Genomic DNA, 22,028 nt, shown 5'->3' on the forward strand with positions numbered 1-22,028 from the left:
ACACATAATTAATACATCACCATGTTTTTGTTAAATGAAATATATAATTGAACAGGAAGTTAAAATGCTAATACTTTTTTTTTTTACTTTTTTGATAAAATGCTAATACTTTTTTTTCCCTTTTTTAAAAATATAATGCTGATACTTTAGTTAAAAAAAGTAATTAATACACATAATTAATACATCACCATGTTTTTGATAAATGAAATACATAATTGAACAGGAAGTTAAAATGCTAATACTTTTTTTTAAATAAAATGCTAATACTTTTTTTTACTTAAAAAATAATAAAATGCTAATACTTTAGTCCAAAAAAAAATTAATACACACAATTAATACATCACCATGTTTTTGTTAAATGAAATATATCATTGAACAGGAAGTTAAAATGCTAATACTTCCTTTTTTGATAAAGTGCTAACATTTTTTTTTTACTTTTTTTAAAAATATAATGCTGATACTTTAGTCCAAAAAAAATAATTAATACATCACAATGTTTTTGTTAAATGAAATACATAATTGAACAGGAAGTTAAAAAGTTAAAAACTTTTTTTTACTTTTTTTTTTATAAAATACTAATACTAGTCCCAAAAAAATGAAACGAAGGCAAAAAAAAAAAAGACAAAGCATGTGTTGGTTAAGATAGTTCTTTATTATGAAGTGCCACAAAATGCTTTGTGTTCATTGTGCTTACATTGTCTAAATACTGGCTCAAAAGACTCAGGAGATCCTCCCGAGATCTCCTGAGATAAAGTGTGTCAGATATCACTGTACAGCGGTAAAAATGCCTCAGTCCTTTTTGTTTTTGCTTTTTTTTTTTTTTTTTACAAACCCTCTTTGATTATTTAAGTCACCCTTCAGCTCGGAAATACAAAAAAAGGGGGGGGAGAAAAAAACTGAAAAGAGAGGTCAAGCTAGTACAAGATTTCAATTTACTTCTCTACCTGAATTTCTAGTTAGTTTCATTGTGCTACTTCTTCTTTTTAAGGTGGCGATGGTTAGAATGGAAGTGCTTGAGGAGATGTGGAGCTGGCCTGGAGAGACGCAATACTGCCGTGGTTGATCGGATGCTTAATAGACATATTTCATCTTCACATATGAAGAACTTCGTGGTTACTCTCCATAAATTGCTCAGTCTTTGATCGGTAAACATGAGCCTGGTTCGAGAACTAGTTACATAGAGTGTGTTTCCGTGGAAGAACAACATTTTTATCAACGTTTCATGATGGTTCTCAAGCAGTGGTGCGCCAAAGAAAAGGAAAGTCAGAACTTATAACTTTCTAATTATAATTTTTAACATAATTACACAATCCGAAATCAAAAGATCCACTGTGGCGACTCCGTTTTCAGGAAAAAAGCCGAAATAAACAAACAAATAGACCTTTCATCGCGGGGGTGCTGGAGCCTATCCCAGCTGTCTTCAGACTGGGTACACCCTGGACTGGTGGCCAGCCAATCACAGGGCACATATAGACAAACAACCATTCACACTCACATTCATACCTATGGACAATTTGGAGTCGCTAATTAACCTAGCATGTTTTTGGAATGTGGGAGGACACCCAAGTTCCCGGAGTGGAATTGAACTCTGGTCTCCTAGCTGTTCGGCCTGCGCGCTAACCACTTCACCGCCATGCAACCTCTTTCTGGAACCAATTATTTCGATTTACATTATTTCTTATGGGAAACATTTATTTGGTTAGCATCCGTTTTGGTTAGAGTCGGACCTTTTGGATCAAATTAATGACGCTAACCAAGGTTGGGTGGAATTGAAAACCCACGCATGCACGGGGAGAGCATGCAAACTCCACACAGAGATGGCCGAGGGTGGGATTGAACTCGGGTGTCCTATCTGTGAGGTCGGCGTGCTAAACACTTTACCACCGTGCAGCCACACATGTTTCCATCACATTGCGTAACTGATACGCTGCCTTGACTCGAGACGGACGGCCTCAAATTATAATTTTTTTTAACTTAAACGCCCAAAAACTTACCACTTCCACACAGAATGTGAGGATATTTTTAATATAAGATGATGTCTCAATGTTTTGCGCAATAATCGAACCGTAATATTGCGAGGGATGCACACTGACTACTACTAGTTTGTAGTATTTTCCATTGAGATGTACTACAGTGGAATAAAAATGGTTTGATTCTTTTTATTCTAGCCGTGAGTTTATGAATTGACAAACTCTCCACCCTTAACGTAGGTCTACACTCTGTGATCTCGCTTTGTCTCCAATGTATTTGTGCTTTTGTTTTTTTTCCCCCTTATTTGCTACATAACTTTTACAAGGTTTTGAAAAATTCCTCGATTTATAAAAAAAAAAAAAAAAAAAACACTTGTACTCCTTTTGAGGCTCATTTTTCAAAGGTTTGAAGATTAGATCGACACCCGCAACATAACACCTTCGTACAAAACTGCCGCCTTCAGAGCCTTCTCAGATGTGTTTGTCTTGGTTGTGCTGAGACGAAGGTGAAAGTAGGCCATCGGTGTTTCGGTGCCAGTCTTCCTTTTTTGTCCTTTTTAGAAGCCTCCAAAACGTAGCGAGTCGCTAATTGAATCATCTCCTTATTAAAGTCTGAATCTTCATCTCTGATTAAATAAAGGTTAAATACGCCTGAGGAAGTGTTACGATTATCACAAGTCCTTTTTTGTAAGAGAATCTCTCCATTTTGAATCTATTACTTCCAATTGTTGGCTGGGATGTGTGGCGTATCATCAGACACATGTTCTTTCCTCCATTCACACTCACATTCATACCTATGGACAATTTGGAGTCGCTAATTAACCTAGCATGTTTTTGGAATGTGGGAGGAAACCGGAGTACCCGGAGAAAACCCACGCATGCACGGGGGAGGACATGCAAACTCTACACAGAGATGACCGAGGGTGGGGAATGACAAAATAAGAAGCCAAAAAGTTACCACTTCCACACAAAATAGGAGGAAAACTCATTCATTCATTCATTTTCTACCGCTTATCCTCACAAGGGTTGCAGGGGGTGCTGGAGCCAATCCCAGCTCACATTGGGGGCGAGAGGCGGGGTACACCCTGGGCTGGTGGCCATGCAGCCAATCACAGGGCACATATAGACAAACAACCATTCACACTCACATTCATACCTATGGACAATTTGGAGTCGCTAATTAACCTAGCATGTTTTTGGAATGTGGGAGGAAACCGGAGTACCCGGAGAAAACCCACACATGGAGAACATTCAAACTCCACACAGAGATGGCCGAGGGTGGAATTGAACCCTGGTCTCCTAGCTGTGAAGTCTGCGCGCTAACCACTCGACCACTGTGTAGCCCCAAAAGTCAGTTTCATTCATTCATTCATTTTCTACCGCTTATCCTCACTCGGGTCGCAGAGGGGTGCTGGAGCCTATCCCAGCTGTCTTCGGGCGAGAGGCGGGGTACACCCTGGACTGGTGGCCAGCCAATCACAGGGCACATATAGACAAACAACCCTTCACACTCCTCACATTCATAGCTATGGACAATTTGGAGTCGCAAATTAAAGTAGTATGTTTTTGGAATGTGGGCGGAAACCGGAGTGCCGGGAGTGGAATTGAACCCTGGTCTCCTAGCTGTGAGCTAACCACTCGCCCACCGTGCCGCCCGATTTTTTTTTTTTTTTTTTTTTTTTTTCCAGTTATGTGTCTTCAGTGTGTCTCCAGGGAAGCTCCAGTAATCTGCATTGGATGTTTTTTGGGGAGGGTTAGAGAGCTGGCTTCAGCCGCACCGTGGATCACATCATCCATTGTTCCCCTATGGTTTCACGTCGTGGTTGTAGGAGCCTACTAAAAAAAAAAAAAAAAAAAAAAAAAGCGGTACTAATGTATAGGGAAGAGGGCTGTAACCGTGAAGGCAGGACCATCCGGCTATATAATTGCAGGCTTTTTTTTTTTTCTCTCGGCGGTCTAAGAATGCACGCTTTATGGTTTAAAAGGATGCGTGCTTGAATAATGCATCACATTTCAAGCCGACCACAGGGCATCATCCAACTTGCTGAATAGCCTCCCTTCACTTCGCCTTCATGCACCTGCACATCACCGCAGGGGTGTTTTCCGTTTTTTGTTTTTTTTTTCATGTTGTCCTTTAGCTTAAATGTTAGAATTTCACTGTATCTGTACTACGCGGTCGCCCTACCACGGCTGATCCCAGCTCCCTTCCCGACATTCCTACATTGGTTCTATTATTCGCTAAGAGGCAGGCAGTGCATAACAAGAGAGGAAATCTTTTCTCTTTTTTTTTTTTTTTTTTCTTTCTCTAACACTACATCGGCATGTTCCCTGATGTCTGTAATATTTGCCTTTTTCTGTTTTATCGACTATAGTTTGAAGTAAAACATACCTGATTTTTAAAACTGCTATACAGTAGTAGGTAATACTTCATAAAATACCATGCATTAGTGTGATTATTGCTTTGAAAAAACTCCTACAGAGAAAAATATTGCCCTCAGGTTCTATTTATAGAATTTTGGCAAAGAAAAAAAAAGCTTTTTTATAACGTTGGCATAGTTTTTTTTCTGTGTGTGTGTGTGTTTTTGCATGCAATTCGTAAAAAAAAGAACATAATTAGAAAAAATAGCACTGAAAAGTGACATATGCTTTGGCCTGTTGTGATTTTTCAAAAAAACAAAGTACACAAAAAAATAAATAAAAATTGAAAAAAAAATAAAATAAAGTGCAACATAACATTTAAAACATGACAAATTCATAATAAATAATTACATAAATAAATAATTTTTTTTAACCTCAAAATATGGTCACTTGGTGCAGACAAACGTTATTATTATTATTATTATTATTATTATGACTAATTATTACTATGAAATACAAAAAGCAAAGAGTGGTTGTAAGCATCGTAGTGCAGAGAGGAAGTCGTCCATCCTCGTCATCCATGTGTGGATCTGCAGGAGTGAAGCCATATTCCTATCCTCATTGTTATTATTATTATTATTATTATTATTATTACTATGGTCTCTGTCCAGAGCAGGAAGAAGAGGTGAAGAGTTTGTTTATTCCAGGAAGTGCATGCGTAAAACGGTTCAATCCTTAAAAGTCAAGGAGGACAAATTTGTGCTATCTTCATCAGCGTTAATTGGCTCCGGGGGGGATGGCGGGGCGGAAGCGAGGTGCACAAATGTGAGCGAGGAAGAGAAAGCCAGGTCAGAACAAAAATAGAGTGTTTTTAAAGAATAATGGCGGGGAGAGGCGGGGGCGGGGTCATGCGTCCAGCGGTCCGAGAGGAGAGAAGGGTCCCTTAAAGCAGGCCGACTCGTAGTGCTTGTTCAGGTAACTCTTGAGCGCGAAGGTCTTGTTGCAGCGTTTGCACTTGAAGTGTTTGAAGGCCGAGTGGGTCTGCATGTGAGCGCGCAGGTTCGAGCGATCGGCGAAGGCCTTCCCGCAGTGCGCGCAGCCAAACGGTTTCTCGCCCGTGTGGGAGCGCATGTGACCCTGTAAGAGCCACGGTCGGCTGAACGCTTTCCCGCACACGTCGCACTTGTGTTTGAGGTCGTGCGTGAGCAGATGCATCGCCATGGCGGGCATGGACACGTACACCTTGCCGCAGGTGGGGCATTTTTTCGCCAGCTTGCTGTCCAGAGAGCGGTGCGTCTGTTTGTGTCGGCTCAAGTTGGACGACGTGGCGTAGGTTTTGCCGCACTCGTTGCACGTGTGCCTCTGGATGCTGCGAGGGCTGCCCATGACTTTCCTTCTGGAGCGGCCATCTGTGATGAAGAAGGCGTCCACCGTGTAGCCTTCGCTCACCGCCGCGTCGCCGTTGATGTACCCGTCGGTTAGTTCCGAGCCCGGGCTGTCTGGAGACTCCGAATCCGGCGCTCCGTAGTCACTGTGAATGCCGTCGTAGAGGGGGTCCGGGGAGGGCACCTTGATGCCGCCATCGCTCTCGCCATCGTACACAGATGGGCTGATGTAGTCGCTGATGTAGCCTGCTGTCGACGAGGAAGAAAACAGAGCAGATTAGCCACTCGTTCGCTAAAGTACACTTTATGACATAATTTACGATGTCGTTATTTTTTATGGTTATCGCTATTGATCCAGTCTGCTGACTGGTGATGAGACTAACACGGAATAGACAAGAAGCAGTCGTTACTTTGGACTCATGTCGACTCCCCTCAGACTTAAACCAAAACAAGCTTTTGTGCACTTTAAGGATACTAAGAATATTTATGGATGAACATCTTTTCAAAAAATGCACTATGGTTAGCATGCAGGCCACACAGCTTGGAGACCCGGGTTCGATTCCCCGCTCGGGCATCTCCGTGTGGAGTTTGCATGTTCTCCCAGTGCATGCGTGGGTTTTCACTTCCACCCAACCTTGGTTAGCGTCATTAATTTCATCCAAAAGGTCCGACTCTAACCAAAACAGATGCTAACCAAATAAAATTTCCCATAAGAAATGATATAAAATCCAAATAATTGGTTCCAGAAAGGGGCTGCATGGCGGACAAGTGGTTAGCGCGCAGGCCTCACAGCTAGTAGACCAAAGTTCAATTCCACTCCGGGTACTCCGGTTTCCTCCCACATTCCAAAACATGCTAGGTTAATTAGCGACTCCAAATTGTCCATAGGTATGAATGTGAGTGTGAATGGTTGTTTGTCTATATGTGCCCTGTGATTGGCTGGCCACCAGTCCAGGGTGTACCCCGCCTCTCGCCCCCAAGACAGCTGGGATAGGCTCCAGCGGTACAGAAAATGGATGCATGGTACTTAGTTGCTGTGGCAGAATGCAGGTTAATCCTGTCGTGCTTTTATATTGAAGCTTACTTTGCACTGAACAGGAAGTCATTGTGTGCATGTTTCATGTTGCTCTTTCTTGCTGCTTAGCAATAATGATGAAGTTAAGAAATGGAGCTGCAACAATTATTAATTAATCAATAATAATCAACAATAATTAATTAATCAAATACCCAATTAATCAACAACTATTTTAGTCATCGATTAATCTTTTTTTTCCAATTTAAATACGTAAATATCCTCTGATTTCAGCCTAAAAAATTTGAATATTTCAATATTTACAGTGATGGGCATTTTTAGTCGATTAAGAATACGACCATTATTGTGTTTTATTTGGCAAAATTTTTGATTTTAAATTATTGTTATTTAGTATTTTAACAGAATAGGCTGTATGGCGATCGAGTGGTTAGCACACAGACCTCACAGCTAGGAGACCCGGGTTCAATTTCACCCTCGGCCATCTCTGTGTGGAGTTTGCATGTTCTCCCCGAATACAGCTGGGATAGGTTCCAGCACCTTTTGTGAGGATAAGCGGTAGAAAATGAATTTTAACTGAATATTCAAGCCGCAACCTGATGTTTGTGCAATTACTTACTTTGCCAGTTCAAATAATCTATTTCTGAATGAAGAGGCATCCTTGAACATAATATTATTGAGTATTGTTTTTAACTGATGACTAATTATATACAATTCTGTTCATTTTCATTTTGAGCTGAAAAATGTTGCACTGTTGGATCTTCAGGAGGTTTTTAGGTTTTTAAGTAAAGCGTCCAAATGCAACAAACCGAAATGGGAGTGAGACCAAAACAAAGAAATTGAGTAATCAATTTCTCGTGAACAGCCATTGGATGGACTGTCCGTCAAGACACGGCGCCATTCTCGACCCACATGACGGTTGTTACTGATGTCAAGTGCAGTCCAATAACCAGCATCTGCAAGGGAAGGGTTTTAAAAACAAACTCTTCAAAGGCATCGTCTCCTTCAACGTTACAAAATTGCTGGTTTGGAAATTGCACAGTTTTATTATCTCGGGTAGGAAAATGCAACCTTGACGGCCCGGATGGCTTCCAAGGTTGGTCTCCACCTGGAGAGGGGAGGGGGGGGGGTGTCTTTGTGATATTGCCTGGAACAATGCAGCTTCACTTTGCGCAGGGGCGTCAAAAGGCAGCTATCTTCTGTGTGGTAATGACTAAAAATTAACTAAAAGCCATCTCACAAACAATTTTTTAGGTGATTAACAACAACGGCGGAGCTACTCATTAGTGAGTACTTTTACTGGTGTGTGTGTGGGGGGGGCGGGGGGGGTTGAGCTGTGGTCTTCAAGGTTCGAATCGCTGATGATTATGCTATTTCAGTTTAACGGTTGTTTTATGGGTTTTACGGTTTGTTTACTTTTTGAAGCTCTGCCTAGAACCTCCTCACGAGCCAACAGTGTGCTAAATGTCAAATCCTGTCTTAACATTGGGATCAGGAGCGTCTTTGAACTCAACACTCAGAGTCACGATTGCAGGTTAAATTAGCCAATCGGTTATGAATTGGTGTGATTAGAATGGCAAATGTTTTTATAACATTGCGGCCATTTTGCCACATTGCTATAAATAGCATAACATGTTTTAATCACTGAATTAGTATTTTTTTTCAACTTTGAAATCAGACTCCTTCAACGTTTAATGGCCAAGGAAGGTTCAAAATTTTTCGATCGTTTAATACAAAGAAGAAATCATCTCATTTGAATCCTTTCAATGGTTGTTTTTAGACTCGGTATTTAAAGCACACAGAGGAGAGGATGCATGTGAGGAGAATAAAAGCCCTCCAAACCTCAGATCATGTCCTCAAATCGCTCGTATAAAACCTCCTCTGGGTCAAGTCCAAATAGTTTGCTCCCGGTTTAGTGAAGTAAAGTTGAGACAGGCTGCATTAAAGACCCGCATACTTAACATTATCGGTAAAATACGCATATTTTTGCTATTTTGGTACCGGCTTGACTATTGCAGACATTTTAATGCTGACCTGCCAACATGTACACATTTCTAGTGGGGGTTGCTGGAGCCTATCCCAGCTGTCTTGGGGGCTTGCTGGAGCCTATGCGAGCTGTCTTGTGGAGTTTGCTGGAGCCTATCCCAGCTGTCTTGGGGGTTGCTGGAGCCTATCCCAGCTGTCTTGGGGGGGTTGCTGGAGCCTATCCCAGCTGTCTTGGTGAGGGGTTGCTGGAGCCTATCCCAGCTGTCTTGGTGAGGGGTTGCTGGAGCCTATCCCAGCTGTCTTGGTGGGGTTACCGGAGCCTATCCCAGCTGTCTGGGGGTTTTGCCGGGGCCTATCCCAGCTGTCTTGGGGGGTTGCCGGAGCCTATCCCAGCTGTCTTGGGGGGTTGCCGGAGCCTATCCCAGCTGTCTGGGAGTTTTTGCCGGAGCCTATCCCAGCTGTCTTGGTGGGGGTTGCCGGAGCCTATCCCAGCTGTCTTTGGTGGGGTTGCTGGAGCCTGTCCCAGCTGTCTTGGGGGTTGCCGGAGCTTATCCCAGCTGTCTTGGGGCGAGAGGCGGGGCCCACCCTGGACTGGTGGCCAGCCAATCACAGGGCACATATAGACAAACAACCATTCACACTCACATTCATACCTATGGACAATTTGGAGTCGCCAATTAACCTAGCATGTTTTTGGAATGTGGGAGGAAACCAGAGGAAAAACACGGGGAGAACATGCAAACTCCACACAGAGATGGCAGAGGATGGAATCGAACTCGGGTCTCCTTGCTATGAGGTCTGCGCGCTAGCCACTCGTCCGCCGTGCAGCCTGTTCAAGGACCAATGCTTCACAGAAAAAAAATGTACAAAGACGTATTGATTGGCTGCTAGTGTTCACCTTGTTCTACCGCCTCCTCTTCGTCTTATAAACAAAGCTAGTTCAGACAGCACTGTATAAGTCAGTCTTTATATCACCGTGCTGTACATTGAATGTTATTGTTCTCACACAGCACGAAGGAGTAGCAGGCTTTGTGTTGCTCTTACCCAGTTGAGGCAACAAGCTCTGCATGACTAGTTCGTATCCGCAGGGCGCCCCTCCTCTCCGAACAGTCCCATTACACACAAAGCAAAACAAGTGGGATATAAATTATTCCCAAGTCTGCTTCATTCGACCAGAAAGTTGCTGCTAACATGCAGTGGCTCAGAGAGGCTAAATCCTGCACTGCAGTGGGTCTTAGGACTGAGTGAAGCTGTGCAGGATGGATTGGGGGGGGGTGGCAGGGGGGGTAAAAAGGGAGCAGAGGATGAGGCGGCTGCAGGTCGCGTGTGAAGCCACGCAGGCCTTGTTAGCCTCGACATGATGAATATACCGCTGACAGCTTTTTGCAAAAAAAAAAAAAAAACTTAGCCAGTGATGGTCGGGGGCGCGGGAAACACATGCTGATGCAACAACGTGTCAGTGGCGCCGGCGTGGAAGCGGTGAGAGGATGCATGGAGACGTCTGTTCAAGGGTGGAGTGAAGTTCATAGCAACACAATAAGTCGCTTTGTTTGCTGCTGTATGATTTTACAACAAAAGCCTGACGAAAAAGTACAACCAGATCCCATTGGACACTATAGACAGATCCCATACATTGGCTAAATTCACCTTCAACAAATTATAAATATGTTTCCCCACACTCGTAATTTTTTTGCATATACAATAATCCCTCATTTACTGCGGTGAATTGGTTCCAGACCCGACCGTGATAAGTGAATTCCCTCCTTTATCATGAATTCAATATTTTCATAGTTAAAGAAGAGAAATGTGTTTACGACCTCAATACAAAGTTTAACATTAGAGCTGTCTAGACAGGAAATAACACCCCTATAGTCACCTTTACACTCATATTACCATAGGGATACTCCGATCAGGGTTTTATACTGCCGGTTCCGATACTGAATCATCCATAATTGAAATCGTTCGATACAGATCACTGAGTGGTTAGCACACAGGCCTCGCAGCTAGGAGACCCGAGTTCAATTCCACCCTCTGACATCTCTGTGTGGAGTTTGCATGTTCTCTCCTCATTATTTTCATAGTTAAAGCAGAGAAATGTGTTTACGACCTCAATACAGAGTTTAACATTAGAGCTGTCTAGACAGGAAACAACACCCCTATAGTCAGCTTTACACTGATATTACCATAGGGATGCACCGATCAGGGTTTTATGCTGCCGGTTCCGATACTGAATCATCCATGATTGAAATCGTTCGATACAGATCACCGAGTGGTTAGCACACAGGCCTCGCAGCTAGGAGACCCGAGTTCAATTCCACCCTCGGCTATCTCTGTGTGGAGTTTGCATGTTCTCCCCGTGCAATTCGTGGGTTTTCTCCGGGTACTCCGGTGCTCCTCCCTAGTACATACCAGCAAGTATCCAATGCTCCCTTGAATGGCGGCCACCCTACCAATGTTTGTTTTGTTTTGGTTTTGGCACGCCTGTGTAGTGTGTGTGGGGGGGGGGGGGGGGGGGGTGAGATGCTCCTTCCAGGTTGCAAGCCACAGGTGATCAGCCGATCACATGCTTTGTTACAGAAATCGACCAATTTGGATCATTGGACGGTCGATCGGACCACCTCTAGTATTACTCAATATAGTAGTAGACTTAATGTGCTTGTGTGTGTTGCTGTAAATGTGTTCCCCAGGGGAACAGATGTTGGGGGTTCAAGATTAGTTTCATCTTGAATAGTAGTCCTTGTTTTTATTCAGGATTAGTGAGAGAATAAATCAAATAATAAGATAATAAAGGGGCTGCACGGCGGTCGAGTGGTTAGCGCGCAGGCCTCACAGCTAGGAAACCCGAGTTCAATCCCGCCCTCAGCCATCTCTGTGTGGAGTTTGCATGTACTCCCCGTGCATGCGTGGGTTTTCTCCGGGTACTCCGGTTTCCTCCCACATTCCAAAAACATGCCATGTGATTGGCTGCCTCTATATCCCACCTCTCGCCCGAAGACAGCTGGGATAAGCTCCAGCAACCCCTTGAAGACAGCTGGGATAGGCTCCAGCAACCCCCAAAACAGCTGGGATAGGCTCCAGCAAACTCCCCAAGGCAGCTGGGATAGGCTCCAGCAAACTCCCCAAGACAGCTGGGATAGGCTCTAGCAAAACCCCAAAGACAGCTGGGATAGGCTCCAGCAAACTCCCCAAGAGAGCTGGGATAGGCTCTAGCAAACTCCCCAAGAGAGCTGGGATAGGCTCTAGCAAACTCCCCAAGAGAGCTGGGATAGGCTCTAGCAAACTCCCCAAACAGCTGGGATAGGCTCTAGCAAACTCCTCAAGACAGCTGGGATAGGCTCCAGCAAACTCCCCAAGGCAGCTGGGATAGGCTCTAGCAAACTCCCCAAGACAGCTGGTATAGGCTCCAGTAACCCCAAAGACAGCTGGTATAGGCTCCAGCAACCCCAAAGACAGCTGGTATAGGCTCCAGCAACCCCAAAGGCAGCTGGGATAGGCTCCAGCAAAACCCCAAAAACAGCTGGGATAGGCTCCAGCAACCCCTCAAAGACAGCTGGGATAGGCTCCAGCAACCCCCCAAGACAGCTGGGATAGGCTCCAGCAACCTCCACAACCCTCATGAGGATAAGCGGTAGAAAATGAATGAAGATAATAAGATAATAAATTGTGTGTCTTACAGTACCATTACTGACACCTAGTGGCTAGTGTAGAGTACTACGTCAACATCTTAGAATGTGTATTTTGAATGCCTTACATTTGTATTTTACTTCATAATATTATTTGTCGTATAAATTAAACCCAATAATGTCATTAAATCTGTTATGCAAGTGCATGGGTGGGGGGGCGCCATATCTAATCCTGCCCAAGGCGCCACTCAGGGTTGGACCATCTCTGAGTACAAGTGAACACACCCACTATATTTATTATTTGCCTTCGAGAGTCAGACCAACACTTTCATTAATCACAATTGTTTCCACTCCAAAAGGTCAGCTTGTAAGGATAATGCATTTATCTTGAATTACATGCGGAGAAAAGCAATGTTCCAAAAGGAATCTCCAAGGTCAAAAACGGTGTCAATTGCATAAGAAATTATAGAAATTGAAATAATTTTCCTGTTTCTGGGTCCAAACGGTCATCATTAAAGTATCCATACATCCATGCATTTCTTATACTGTTTGTCCTCATTAGGGTCATGGGGTAAGATGGAGCCTATCACAGTTGACTATGGGTATCAAACATACATGAGGACCCCCCTTGCAGTTCATAACAGGGTTTGTCAGATAGGATTTGAAGTTTTATGCAAAAGTTAACATGCTAGGCTAATTAGCGACTCCAAATTGTCAATAGGTATGAATGTGAGTGTGAATGGTTGTTTGTCTATATGTGCCCTGTGATTGGCTGGCCACCAGTCTTCGCATGTCTTTATGAATTTGAATTTTTTTTAAAGCAACAAGCGTTAAACAAGTGGCCCCTGGACCACACTTTGGTCACCGCTGCTCTAAAATCAATTTAGGGTGTAAACACATAACACACTCCGGTTTCCTCCCACATTCCAAAAACATGCTAGGTTAATTAGCGACTCCAAATTGTCCATAGGTATGAATGTGAGTGTGAATGGTTGTTTGTCTATATGTGCCCTGTGATTGGCTGCATGGCCACCAGTCCAGGGTGTAGCCCGTCTTTTTGCATGTTTTTGAATTTGTCTTTATGAATTTGAATTTTTTTTTTTTAAAGCAACAAGCGTTAAACAAGTGGCCCCTGGACCACACTTTGGTCACCGCTGCTCTAAAATCAATTTAGTGTGTAAACACATAACACACTCCGGTTTCCTCCCACATTCCAAAAACATGCTAGGCTAATTAGCGACTCCAAATTGTCTCTCTTGATTGGCTCTCGACCAGTCCAGGGTGTACCCTGCCTCTCGCCCGAAGACAGCTGGGATAGGCTCCAGCACCCCCGCGACCCTCGATGAATGAAAATTAATATCCTCCATTTGCCAAAGTACTTCAAGTTACTCAAATCAATTAAAAACCGTTACCACTTTTACTTATTGATGACAGCATCAGATCACGGGAGGATCGAACCAGCAACCTCATGAGTCATGCTGCCCTCCTTGCACTTTTACAGGGAAGCCTGTATAGAGTGGCTTTTAGCCCACACATGAGTGGAAAGGCTTCTTTTTATACATAAATAACCACATGTCACCTCTTGGTTGCCTTTAACCTTACTTGGCCTGCGTGGGAGGAGGCGGATTGAGGGAGAGGGGGTTGGTCCCTTGATGAAGATGGAGCTGGAATCCAATGAAACCGGGGACTTATTTGTCATGTGACGTTCTCCATAAACTGTACTTTCTTGTAACAAGCCAATGATTGAAAGCGTCTAATTGCTGTAATGTGTGATTAATGTCACGGTGACAAGTTTTTAGTCATAATCTTTGAGTCGCTTGTAAAGAACTTGAACCAATTCATCCATGATGGACCACACACACCTGTTAAAGCCCAGCCAGAACCTACCTTTGTCATGGAGCCGCAAACTGAGCTCTGTCCTGGGCCGGTATGCGTTCTCCAAATCAGCCCCGGTGGAGAAATCATCCAGTTTCACCTTTTTCACCAGGAAAGACCTCGGCATGGTGGTGCAAAACACACACACACACACACACACACACACACACTCAGACACACACGTCCACACACACGCAAACACAAAAAACTGCCCTGTCCAGCGTGACCTCTGTTTTTAAATTTGGAAGATTGTAAAAAAATACATAAATTCCTGTACTGGCTCCTCTGAAAGCAAGTTCAGCACCGGACAGCTCCCAGTGCTGCCTATGCACCCGGCAGATGGAAGTCCTCTTCCAAAAAAAACAAAAAAAAAAACATGAATATAAATCAGCCTCTTAAAGAATAGGAGAGGAGAAAGAGGGAGGGAAGTACGAACAAGGGTAGGAAGCTTTGCCGTGAAGACCCCCCCCCCCTCCGGGTCCTTTTGTTTGTAGTCCTTAAATCCGCCCGTGAACAGCGACTATCGTCGGTGTCTCATCGCATCCACTCCACCTTCCTCTTCTCTTTTTTTGCTGCTTCCCTCTCTCTTCTCTCCTCTCCCGCTTTGTGCAGCGAGATGCTCGGTGCGTGTGGCGTCTGGCGATCAGCTGACTGCGCTGCATTTATATATGAGAGAGAGAGAGAGAGAGAGAGAGAGAGAGAGAAAGGAGAGAGCAAGATAGTCCAAGGAGTGCTTAATTTAATCCATCCCACCTCTCCAGGGAGAGACGACAAGCCCGCATGATTTATCCAAGCTTTCCATCCTTCTGTTTTCTATCTTTATTTCATCCTTTTGCTTAATTTTCCTGAAATTAAATATTGTATTATCATCTTTTTTTTTTTTTGGTAAGTAAACTAGTCGAGACAACAGCACCTCTGCTGGTTGCATCCAGGTACTACACACTATTTGGCCTCCACTGACACATTTAATCAACAATTAATTTCATATAATGGACAGGAATTTTAACCCCCCGAGACCCAGTTAGACATCAGAGGAGACCTGGAAGCGAACAATAAAAGTGTTGTTATAATATTATTATTATTAATATTGATATTAATAATAATATTTTTTATTAACAAACACAAAAAACACAAATATTAATATTATTAATATTTTATTAACAAACACAAAAGTAACGGTATGCTACCACATACCACACTGACAGATTTATGATCATATTTAAGTGAATAATCACAGATTATGCAATTATTTACTTCAACTCTATGTGAGTGCATGTACTTATTTATTTATAAATATATATATATAGATTATATAAAAAAATATTAGATAACTTGAATGTATATGTGTGTACATTAATTAAATATGTATAATATATAGTACAAACTCAATTTATTTTTTAATAAATATATTATAAATTTATTTATATATAAATATATACATATATATAGATTATATTAAAAATATAAGATAACATGAATGTATGTGTACATTAATTACGTATAATATATAGTACAAACTCAATGATTTTTTAATAAATATATTATAAATGTATTTATTTATAAATATATGTAGATTATATAAAAAATATAAGATAACATGAATGTATATGTGTGTACATTAATAAAGTATGTATAATATATAGTACAAACTCCATTTATTTATTTTTTATAAAGATGTTATAAATATATTAAATATATTATAAATGTATAAATGTATTTATTTATAAATATATATGTAGATTATATAAAAAAATAAGATAACATGAATGTATATGTGTGTACATTAATACAGTATGTAAAATATACAGTACAAACTCCATTTGATTTAATGGAGGATGGTTATTATTTAAAACAAATTCCTATAAAATTAGTATTTTTCCACATAACACATGTTGGATAGTTGGGTTTTTTGTTGTTTATTCAAATAGTTTAACTGATTATTCTGCCCATTTGAAATGAACACCAATGTATACATAAGTACTGATTTATTTACATCCAATAAAACAAACGTAACTTCAACTGCAAAGTAGCCCGCAGCTCATAACGGCAGGCGGGGGGTGAAGTCGGTGGTCATCTGTTAAGGCTTCGATTCATTTCACTGCATGTCTTTCATCTGCAGGGAAACCACTTAAAGATGAAGAATTTGCAGTAATGTGAAAGTTGGCGCACGCCGCAGCAACTTTGGTTGAAAAGTTGGAGGGCGGGCGGGCGGTCGGTCCCTCACCTTACTGAGACTGTCTGCCACCATTAACTATGACCTATTTCTTGGGCGGGGCGGGGGTGGCAAAGTCGAGTTCATACAAATCTTTTTGGGGCTTTGGAGAGACACATTTGAGGGACGTATAAGATCTTGTAAAAATGATTGTTGTGTAGATTGAATCCAACAGAAAAAAAAGGGGGGGATAGCAGTTGAAGATGAGGACGTTTTCTTCTGTTATCAAGATGGCGAAACTAGAAGAGTCCTTCTAGCTGCTGGTGTCTGGGTCTAGGGGACAAAAGGGGCCACAGGGTAACACAGTTCATGTGAAAGTTCAAGTATAGGTTAACAGAACAACTATTTGGTTACTAATAACTGGCAGGCGGTACGTGTGTGTCTGTGGAGGGCTTTGACCTTATGGCATATTTCTATGTATTTTGCTTAGAACAGTGGCAGTTGTCATGAATGCCTAATAGAGAGCATATTTCAGCCCATATGTCTATGTATTTTGTTCATGAAAGGTGGCAGTCATCACAAATAACTGGCAGGAGGTACAATGTGCGTGTCTGTGTTTCAGAGAGTGTATGGAGGGCTTTGACCTTATAGCCTTATGACCTAATAGAGAGCATATTTCAACCCGTATGTCTATGTATTTTGTTCATGAAAGGTGGCAGTCACCACAAATAACTGGCAGGAGGCGAGATCGCATTAATAATATTGCATGCATAATATGCATGTATGCGACAACATATTTTGGGCTCTGATTGTGTTGCTTATTTCTATGTCTTTCATGTATGAAAGGTGGCAGCTATCAACAACTGGAGGGGAGTGTGATCATATTACACGTACAGTGTGCATGCCCGTATGTTATTTTTATGTAACCCCATGTAATTTCTGCTTATTTAATGAAATTTTAATTTTTTTATTGAATTTTATGAAAGGTAGCAGTTATCATTAACAACTGGAGAGAGGAGCGATCACAATCATATTATACCTACAATGTGTGTGCCCACGTGTCAGGGAGTAAATTGTGGACTTTGAATTTGTTGCTTATTTCTAAATATTTCATTTATGAAAGGTGGCAGTTGCCATTAACAACTGGCAGGAGGAGCATTCGCATTAATAAAATTACAAGTACAATGTGCATGCCTGTATGTGAGATCATGTGTTTTGGGCTTTGATTTTGTTGCTTATTTTTATATATTTCATTTATGAAAGGTGGCAGTTGCCATTAACAACTAGCAGGAGGAGCAATCGCATTAATCATATTATATGTACAATGTGTGTGCCCATGTATCCTGTATTAGAGCATTGGGCATGGGCTTTGACTTTGTGGCAAATTTTCTGCAGATTTCATTTAAGAAAGGTGGTATTTATCATAACTGGCGGGAGGAGCGATCGCATTCATTAAGTTACACATACAATCTGAATGTGTGCGCCACAGAGAGAGTTGTAGCCTTTGACTTTGTGGAGTATATCTAGGCATTTATTTCATGAAAGGCGGCAGTTATTAATAACAGGCGGGAGGAGCAATCACGTTGATTGTCTTATTTGTATAATCGCGAGTGTACACGTGTCAGTGTTGTGGGATTTGACTTTTTGGCTTATTTCTACGTATTTAGTGTAAGAAAGATGGCAGTTATCATTAATAACTGGTGGGAGGAGCGACCGCATTCATCAGATTATACGTGCATTGTGTGTCAGCGAGCACATTGAGGGCTTTGACGCTGGGGCTTATTTCAACATATTTTGTCGCTACGGCGCAGTAAGTTCAATTTCTAGTTGGATTAGATACCCCCCCAAAAAAAGCCAAAGAAAAAGCAAGAGTGGACTTTATCCTTTAGATAATCATGATTCTTATTTCTAAAAATTTAATTCAAAATTTTAAAATTCACTCACCATCGGTAGTTGGAACCACAGATATGCAAATACTTTTGAACTAAGTTCAAGGTTTACTGTGTTTAGTGTAAGTGTGTCCAAGCAACGGTGCGTGTGTGTGTGTGTTGCTACCGGTCCATCTGTTGTCCTTAATCAGAGGAAGAGCAGATGAGTTCCATCACCTGGAGGATAACTCAGGGAGGTCCAATTAAACACGTACACACCCCCATTCTACAACAACTGTCAGCTGACTAAAATAACCTCCAACGTTAGCAACATATTTCATCATCGTTAAAGTGAACACATGTATACATCCGTATAGTACAGACAGTCCATCAGCATGACGGCATACCACATACAGTAGAATGCTCAAGTTCAATTCCACCCTCAGCCATCTTTGTGTGGAGTTTGCATGTTCTCCCCGTGCATGCGTGGGTTTTCTCCGGGTACTCCGGTTTCCTCCCACATTCCAAAAACATGCTAGGTTAATTAGCGACTCCAAATTGTCCATAGGTATGAATGTGAGTGTGAATGGTTGTTTGTCTATATGTGCCCTGTGATTGGCTGGCCACCAGTCCAGGGTCTACCCTGCCTCTTGCCCCCAAGACAGCTGGGATAGGCTCCAGCAAACCCCAAAGACAGCCGGGATAGGCTCCGGCAAACCCCCCAAGACAGCTGGGATAGGCTCCAGCAACCCTCCCCAAGACAGCTGGGATAGGCTCCAGCAACCCTCCCCAAGACAGCTGGGATAGGCTCCAGCAACCCTCCCCAAGACAGCTGGGATATGCTCCAGCAACCCTCCCCGAGACAGCTGGGATAGGCTCCAGCAACCCTCCCCGAGACAGCTGGGATGGGCTCCAGCAACCCTCACAGACAGCTGGGATGGGCTCCAGCAACCCCCACAGACAGCTGGGATGGGCTCCAGCAAACCCCCAAGACATCTGGGATAGACTCCAGCAAACCCCCAAGACTGCTGGAATAGACTCCAGCAAACCCCCAAGACTGCTGGAATAGACTCCAGCAAACCCCCAAGACTGCTGGAATAGGCTCCAGCAAACCCCCAAGACTGCTGGAATAGGCTCCAGCAAACCCCCAAGACTGCTGGGATAGGCTTCAGCAAACCCCCAAGACAGCTGGGATTTGCTCCAGCAACCCCCCAAGACAGCTGGGATAGGCTCCAGCAACCCCCCAAGACAGCTGGGATAGGCTCCAGCAACCCCACCCAAGATAGCTGGGATAGGCTCCAGCAACCCCCCAAGACAGCTGGGATATGCTCCAGCAACCCTCCCCAAGACAGCTGGGATATGCTCCAGCAACCCTCCCAAGACAGCTGGGATAGGCTCCAGCAACCCCCAAGACAGCTGGGATAGGCTCCAGCAACCCCCAAGGCAGCTGGGATAGGCTCCAGCAACCCCCCAAGGCAGCTGGGATAGGCTCCAGCAACCCCCCAAGGCAGCTGGGATAGGCTCCAGCAACCACCCCCCAAGACGGCTGGGATAGGCTCCAGCAACCACCCCCCAAGACGGCTGGGAGAGGCTCCAGCAACCCCCCCAAGACAGCTGGGATAGGCTCCAGCAAACACCCCCAAGACAGCTGGGATAGACTCCAGCAAACACCCCCAAGACATCTGGGATAGGCTCCAGCAAACACCCCCAAGACATCTGGGATAGGCTCCAGCAAACACCCCCAAGGCAGCTGGGATAGGCTCCAGCAAACCCCCCAAGACAGCTGGGATAGGCTCCAGCACTCCCCGCAACCCTTGTGGGGATAATCGGTAGAAAATGAATGAATGAATGCCTGATGCAACGGACTGAACCAAGCGCTTCCATTTAGTTCAAAGTGAGTAAATGAATCCCCCCCTACACAAAGATTTATTCTAAACATTATACATTGAGATTATCCACTCTTAACCGGAGCGGATCCCCTCCAAATTACCAATAAATCTTATAATTCATCATCACATGGTGAATAATGGGGCGTGTCCACCGGGTCAGGCGGTGGCGGTCATTACAAATTCCCCCATGCGGAAAATGAACATATTCATTTGTTCAAAAGCCGTTTAGGCGTGGTTCATTCATTGTTTGTCTGGCGATGTCCACTTTGTCATAGGAAATCAACCTACATTTTAAGCACAGCGACGCCGCCGCAGCAGCTGCACACCCCAAATATTTGGTCTCAAGGTCTTTTTATGAAGTCATCATCAGTATGCTGTGCTAACGTACGTCACATTCTGCTTCACGGGTACAGCCCGAGTCATCAAAACTGCAAAGAAACAGGCCACATTTCTCCCCTAGACCAGCACTTTTGTGTGTCTGTGTGTGTGTGTGTGTGTGTGTGTGTGTGTGTGTGTGTGTGTGTGTGCGTGTGCGTTGTTGTTGCCTGATGAGAAGAGCTGTTCAGCAATATGTAGCATTGCTGCAAAACCTACCAGAAAAGAACACACAACCCCAAAAAAAATATGAGAAATCAGCCACATATATTCATATATTTTCATGCTTCTAACAAAACAAATACCTGTTTTGTTATGCCAGTTGGGGAAAAAAATTGAATTATTAATTCAATGACCTGATGTTGTGCTTTGTGTTATGCCAATGCACGTTGTGTTTGCGTTGATGCATAACAATACAACGTCTCTGATGTGTTTCATTCTAATAAAGGGCCTGCAGCAGCTGTCATATGCACCATAGGCCGTGTTCAAACCCTCAACCACCTACACACACACACACACCAGCAGGCCAGCATACAACACATGGATTCAAACTCACGGCTGGCCGCATGTGGCCCACAGGCCGTTGTTTGCCCACCCCATCAGCCTTGATCACTTTTTCTACTATCTAGGATAAGTGGTAGAAAATGAATGAATGAATGTTTTGGAAATCCAAGAAAATACAGCCAGAATAGGTGCTGATTCTGGAAGATCTAGAAAGCTTTCTATGTGGGTTATTGTGTGTAGCTGCTCTGTAGGAGTCGGCAACTTTGGCGGGGCGGATTAAAACTCGCGCACATGTGGCCCACGGGCCGTTGTTTGCCCACCCCATCAGCCTTGATGACTTTTTCTATTTTTTCTACTTTTCCTACCCCACCTCTCGCCTGAAAGACAGCTGGGATAGGCTCCAGCACCCCCGCAACCCTTGTAAGGATAAGCGGTAAAAAAATGAATGAATGAATGTTTTGTAAATCCAAGAAAATACAGCCGGAATAGGTGCTGATTCTGGAAGATCTAGAAAGCTTTCTGTGTGGTTATTGTGTGTAGCTGCTCTGTAGGAGTCGGCAACTTTGGCAGGACGGATTAAAACTCACGGCCGGCCGCATGTAGCCTACGGGCTGTTGTTTGCCCACCCCATCAGTCTTGATGACTTTTTCTACTTTTTGTACTTTTCTACTTTTCTACTTTTTCTACCCCGCCTCTCGCCTGAAAGACAGCTGGGATAGGCTCCAGCACCGCCCCGCGATCCTCGTGAGGATAAGTGGTAGAAAATGAATGAATGAATGTTTTGGAAACCCAAGAAAATACAGCTGGAATAGGTGCTGATTCTGGAAGATCTAGAAAGCTGTCTCTGACTTTGGCAGGGCGGATTCAAACTCACGGCCGGCCGCATGTAGCCCACGGGCTGTTGTTTGCCCACCCCATCAGCCTTGATGACTTTTTGTGTGGGTTTCCTCCCACATTCCAAAAACATGCTAGGTTAATTAGCGACTCCAAATTGTCCATAGGTATGAATGTGA

General features: G+C 43.3%; 2 protein-coding genes across 3 annotated transcripts in view; one reads left to right on the forward strand and one right to left on the reverse strand.

Annotated features, from left to right (window-relative positions):
• Positions 1 to 22,028, forward strand: part of galnt1 (UDP-N-acetyl-alpha-D-galactosamine:polypeptide N-acetylgalactosaminyltransferase 1) — a 180,440-nt gene that overhangs the window by 40,071 nt on the left and 118,341 nt on the right. The window lies entirely within an intron of this gene.
• Positions 632 to 14,852, reverse strand: LOC131137155 (transcriptional repressor scratch 1-like). Of its 2 annotated transcripts, none has more exons than XM_058084761.1 (2): positions 14,240 to 14,852; positions 632 to 5,959 (listed from the first exon to the last, which is right to left on the reverse strand). In XM_058084761.1, exons 1-2 carry the CDS (start codon positions 14,352 to 14,354, stop codon positions 5,235 to 5,237), a joined length of 840 nt encoding a protein of 279 aa, XP_057940744.1. In that variant the 5' UTR covers positions 14,355 to 14,852; the 3' UTR covers positions 632 to 5,234. The 2 variants fall into 2 exon arrangements, with proteins under 2 accessions (XP_057940744.1, XP_057940743.1); XM_058084760.1 differs by having other exon boundaries at positions 632 to 5,962.

Source organism: Doryrhamphus excisus, chromosome 10, assembly GCF_030265055.1.
Source record: "Doryrhamphus excisus isolate RoL2022-K1 chromosome 10, RoL_Dexc_1.0, whole genome shotgun sequence".
Taxonomy (NCBI): Eukaryota; Metazoa; Chordata; class Actinopteri; order Syngnathiformes; family Syngnathidae; genus Doryrhamphus; species Doryrhamphus excisus.

Excerpts from the sequence above, each read along its gene's own strand:
- LOC131137155 (XM_058084760.1), bottom strand. The coding sequence starts at position 14,354 with ATGCCGAGGTCTTTCCTGGTGAAAAAGGTGAAACTGGATGATTTCTCC. Across the intron at positions 5,963-14,239 it reads TTTGCGGCTCCATGACAAAG|CAGGCTACATCAGCGACTAC; the intron begins GTAGGTTCTGGC and ends CCTCGTCGACAG.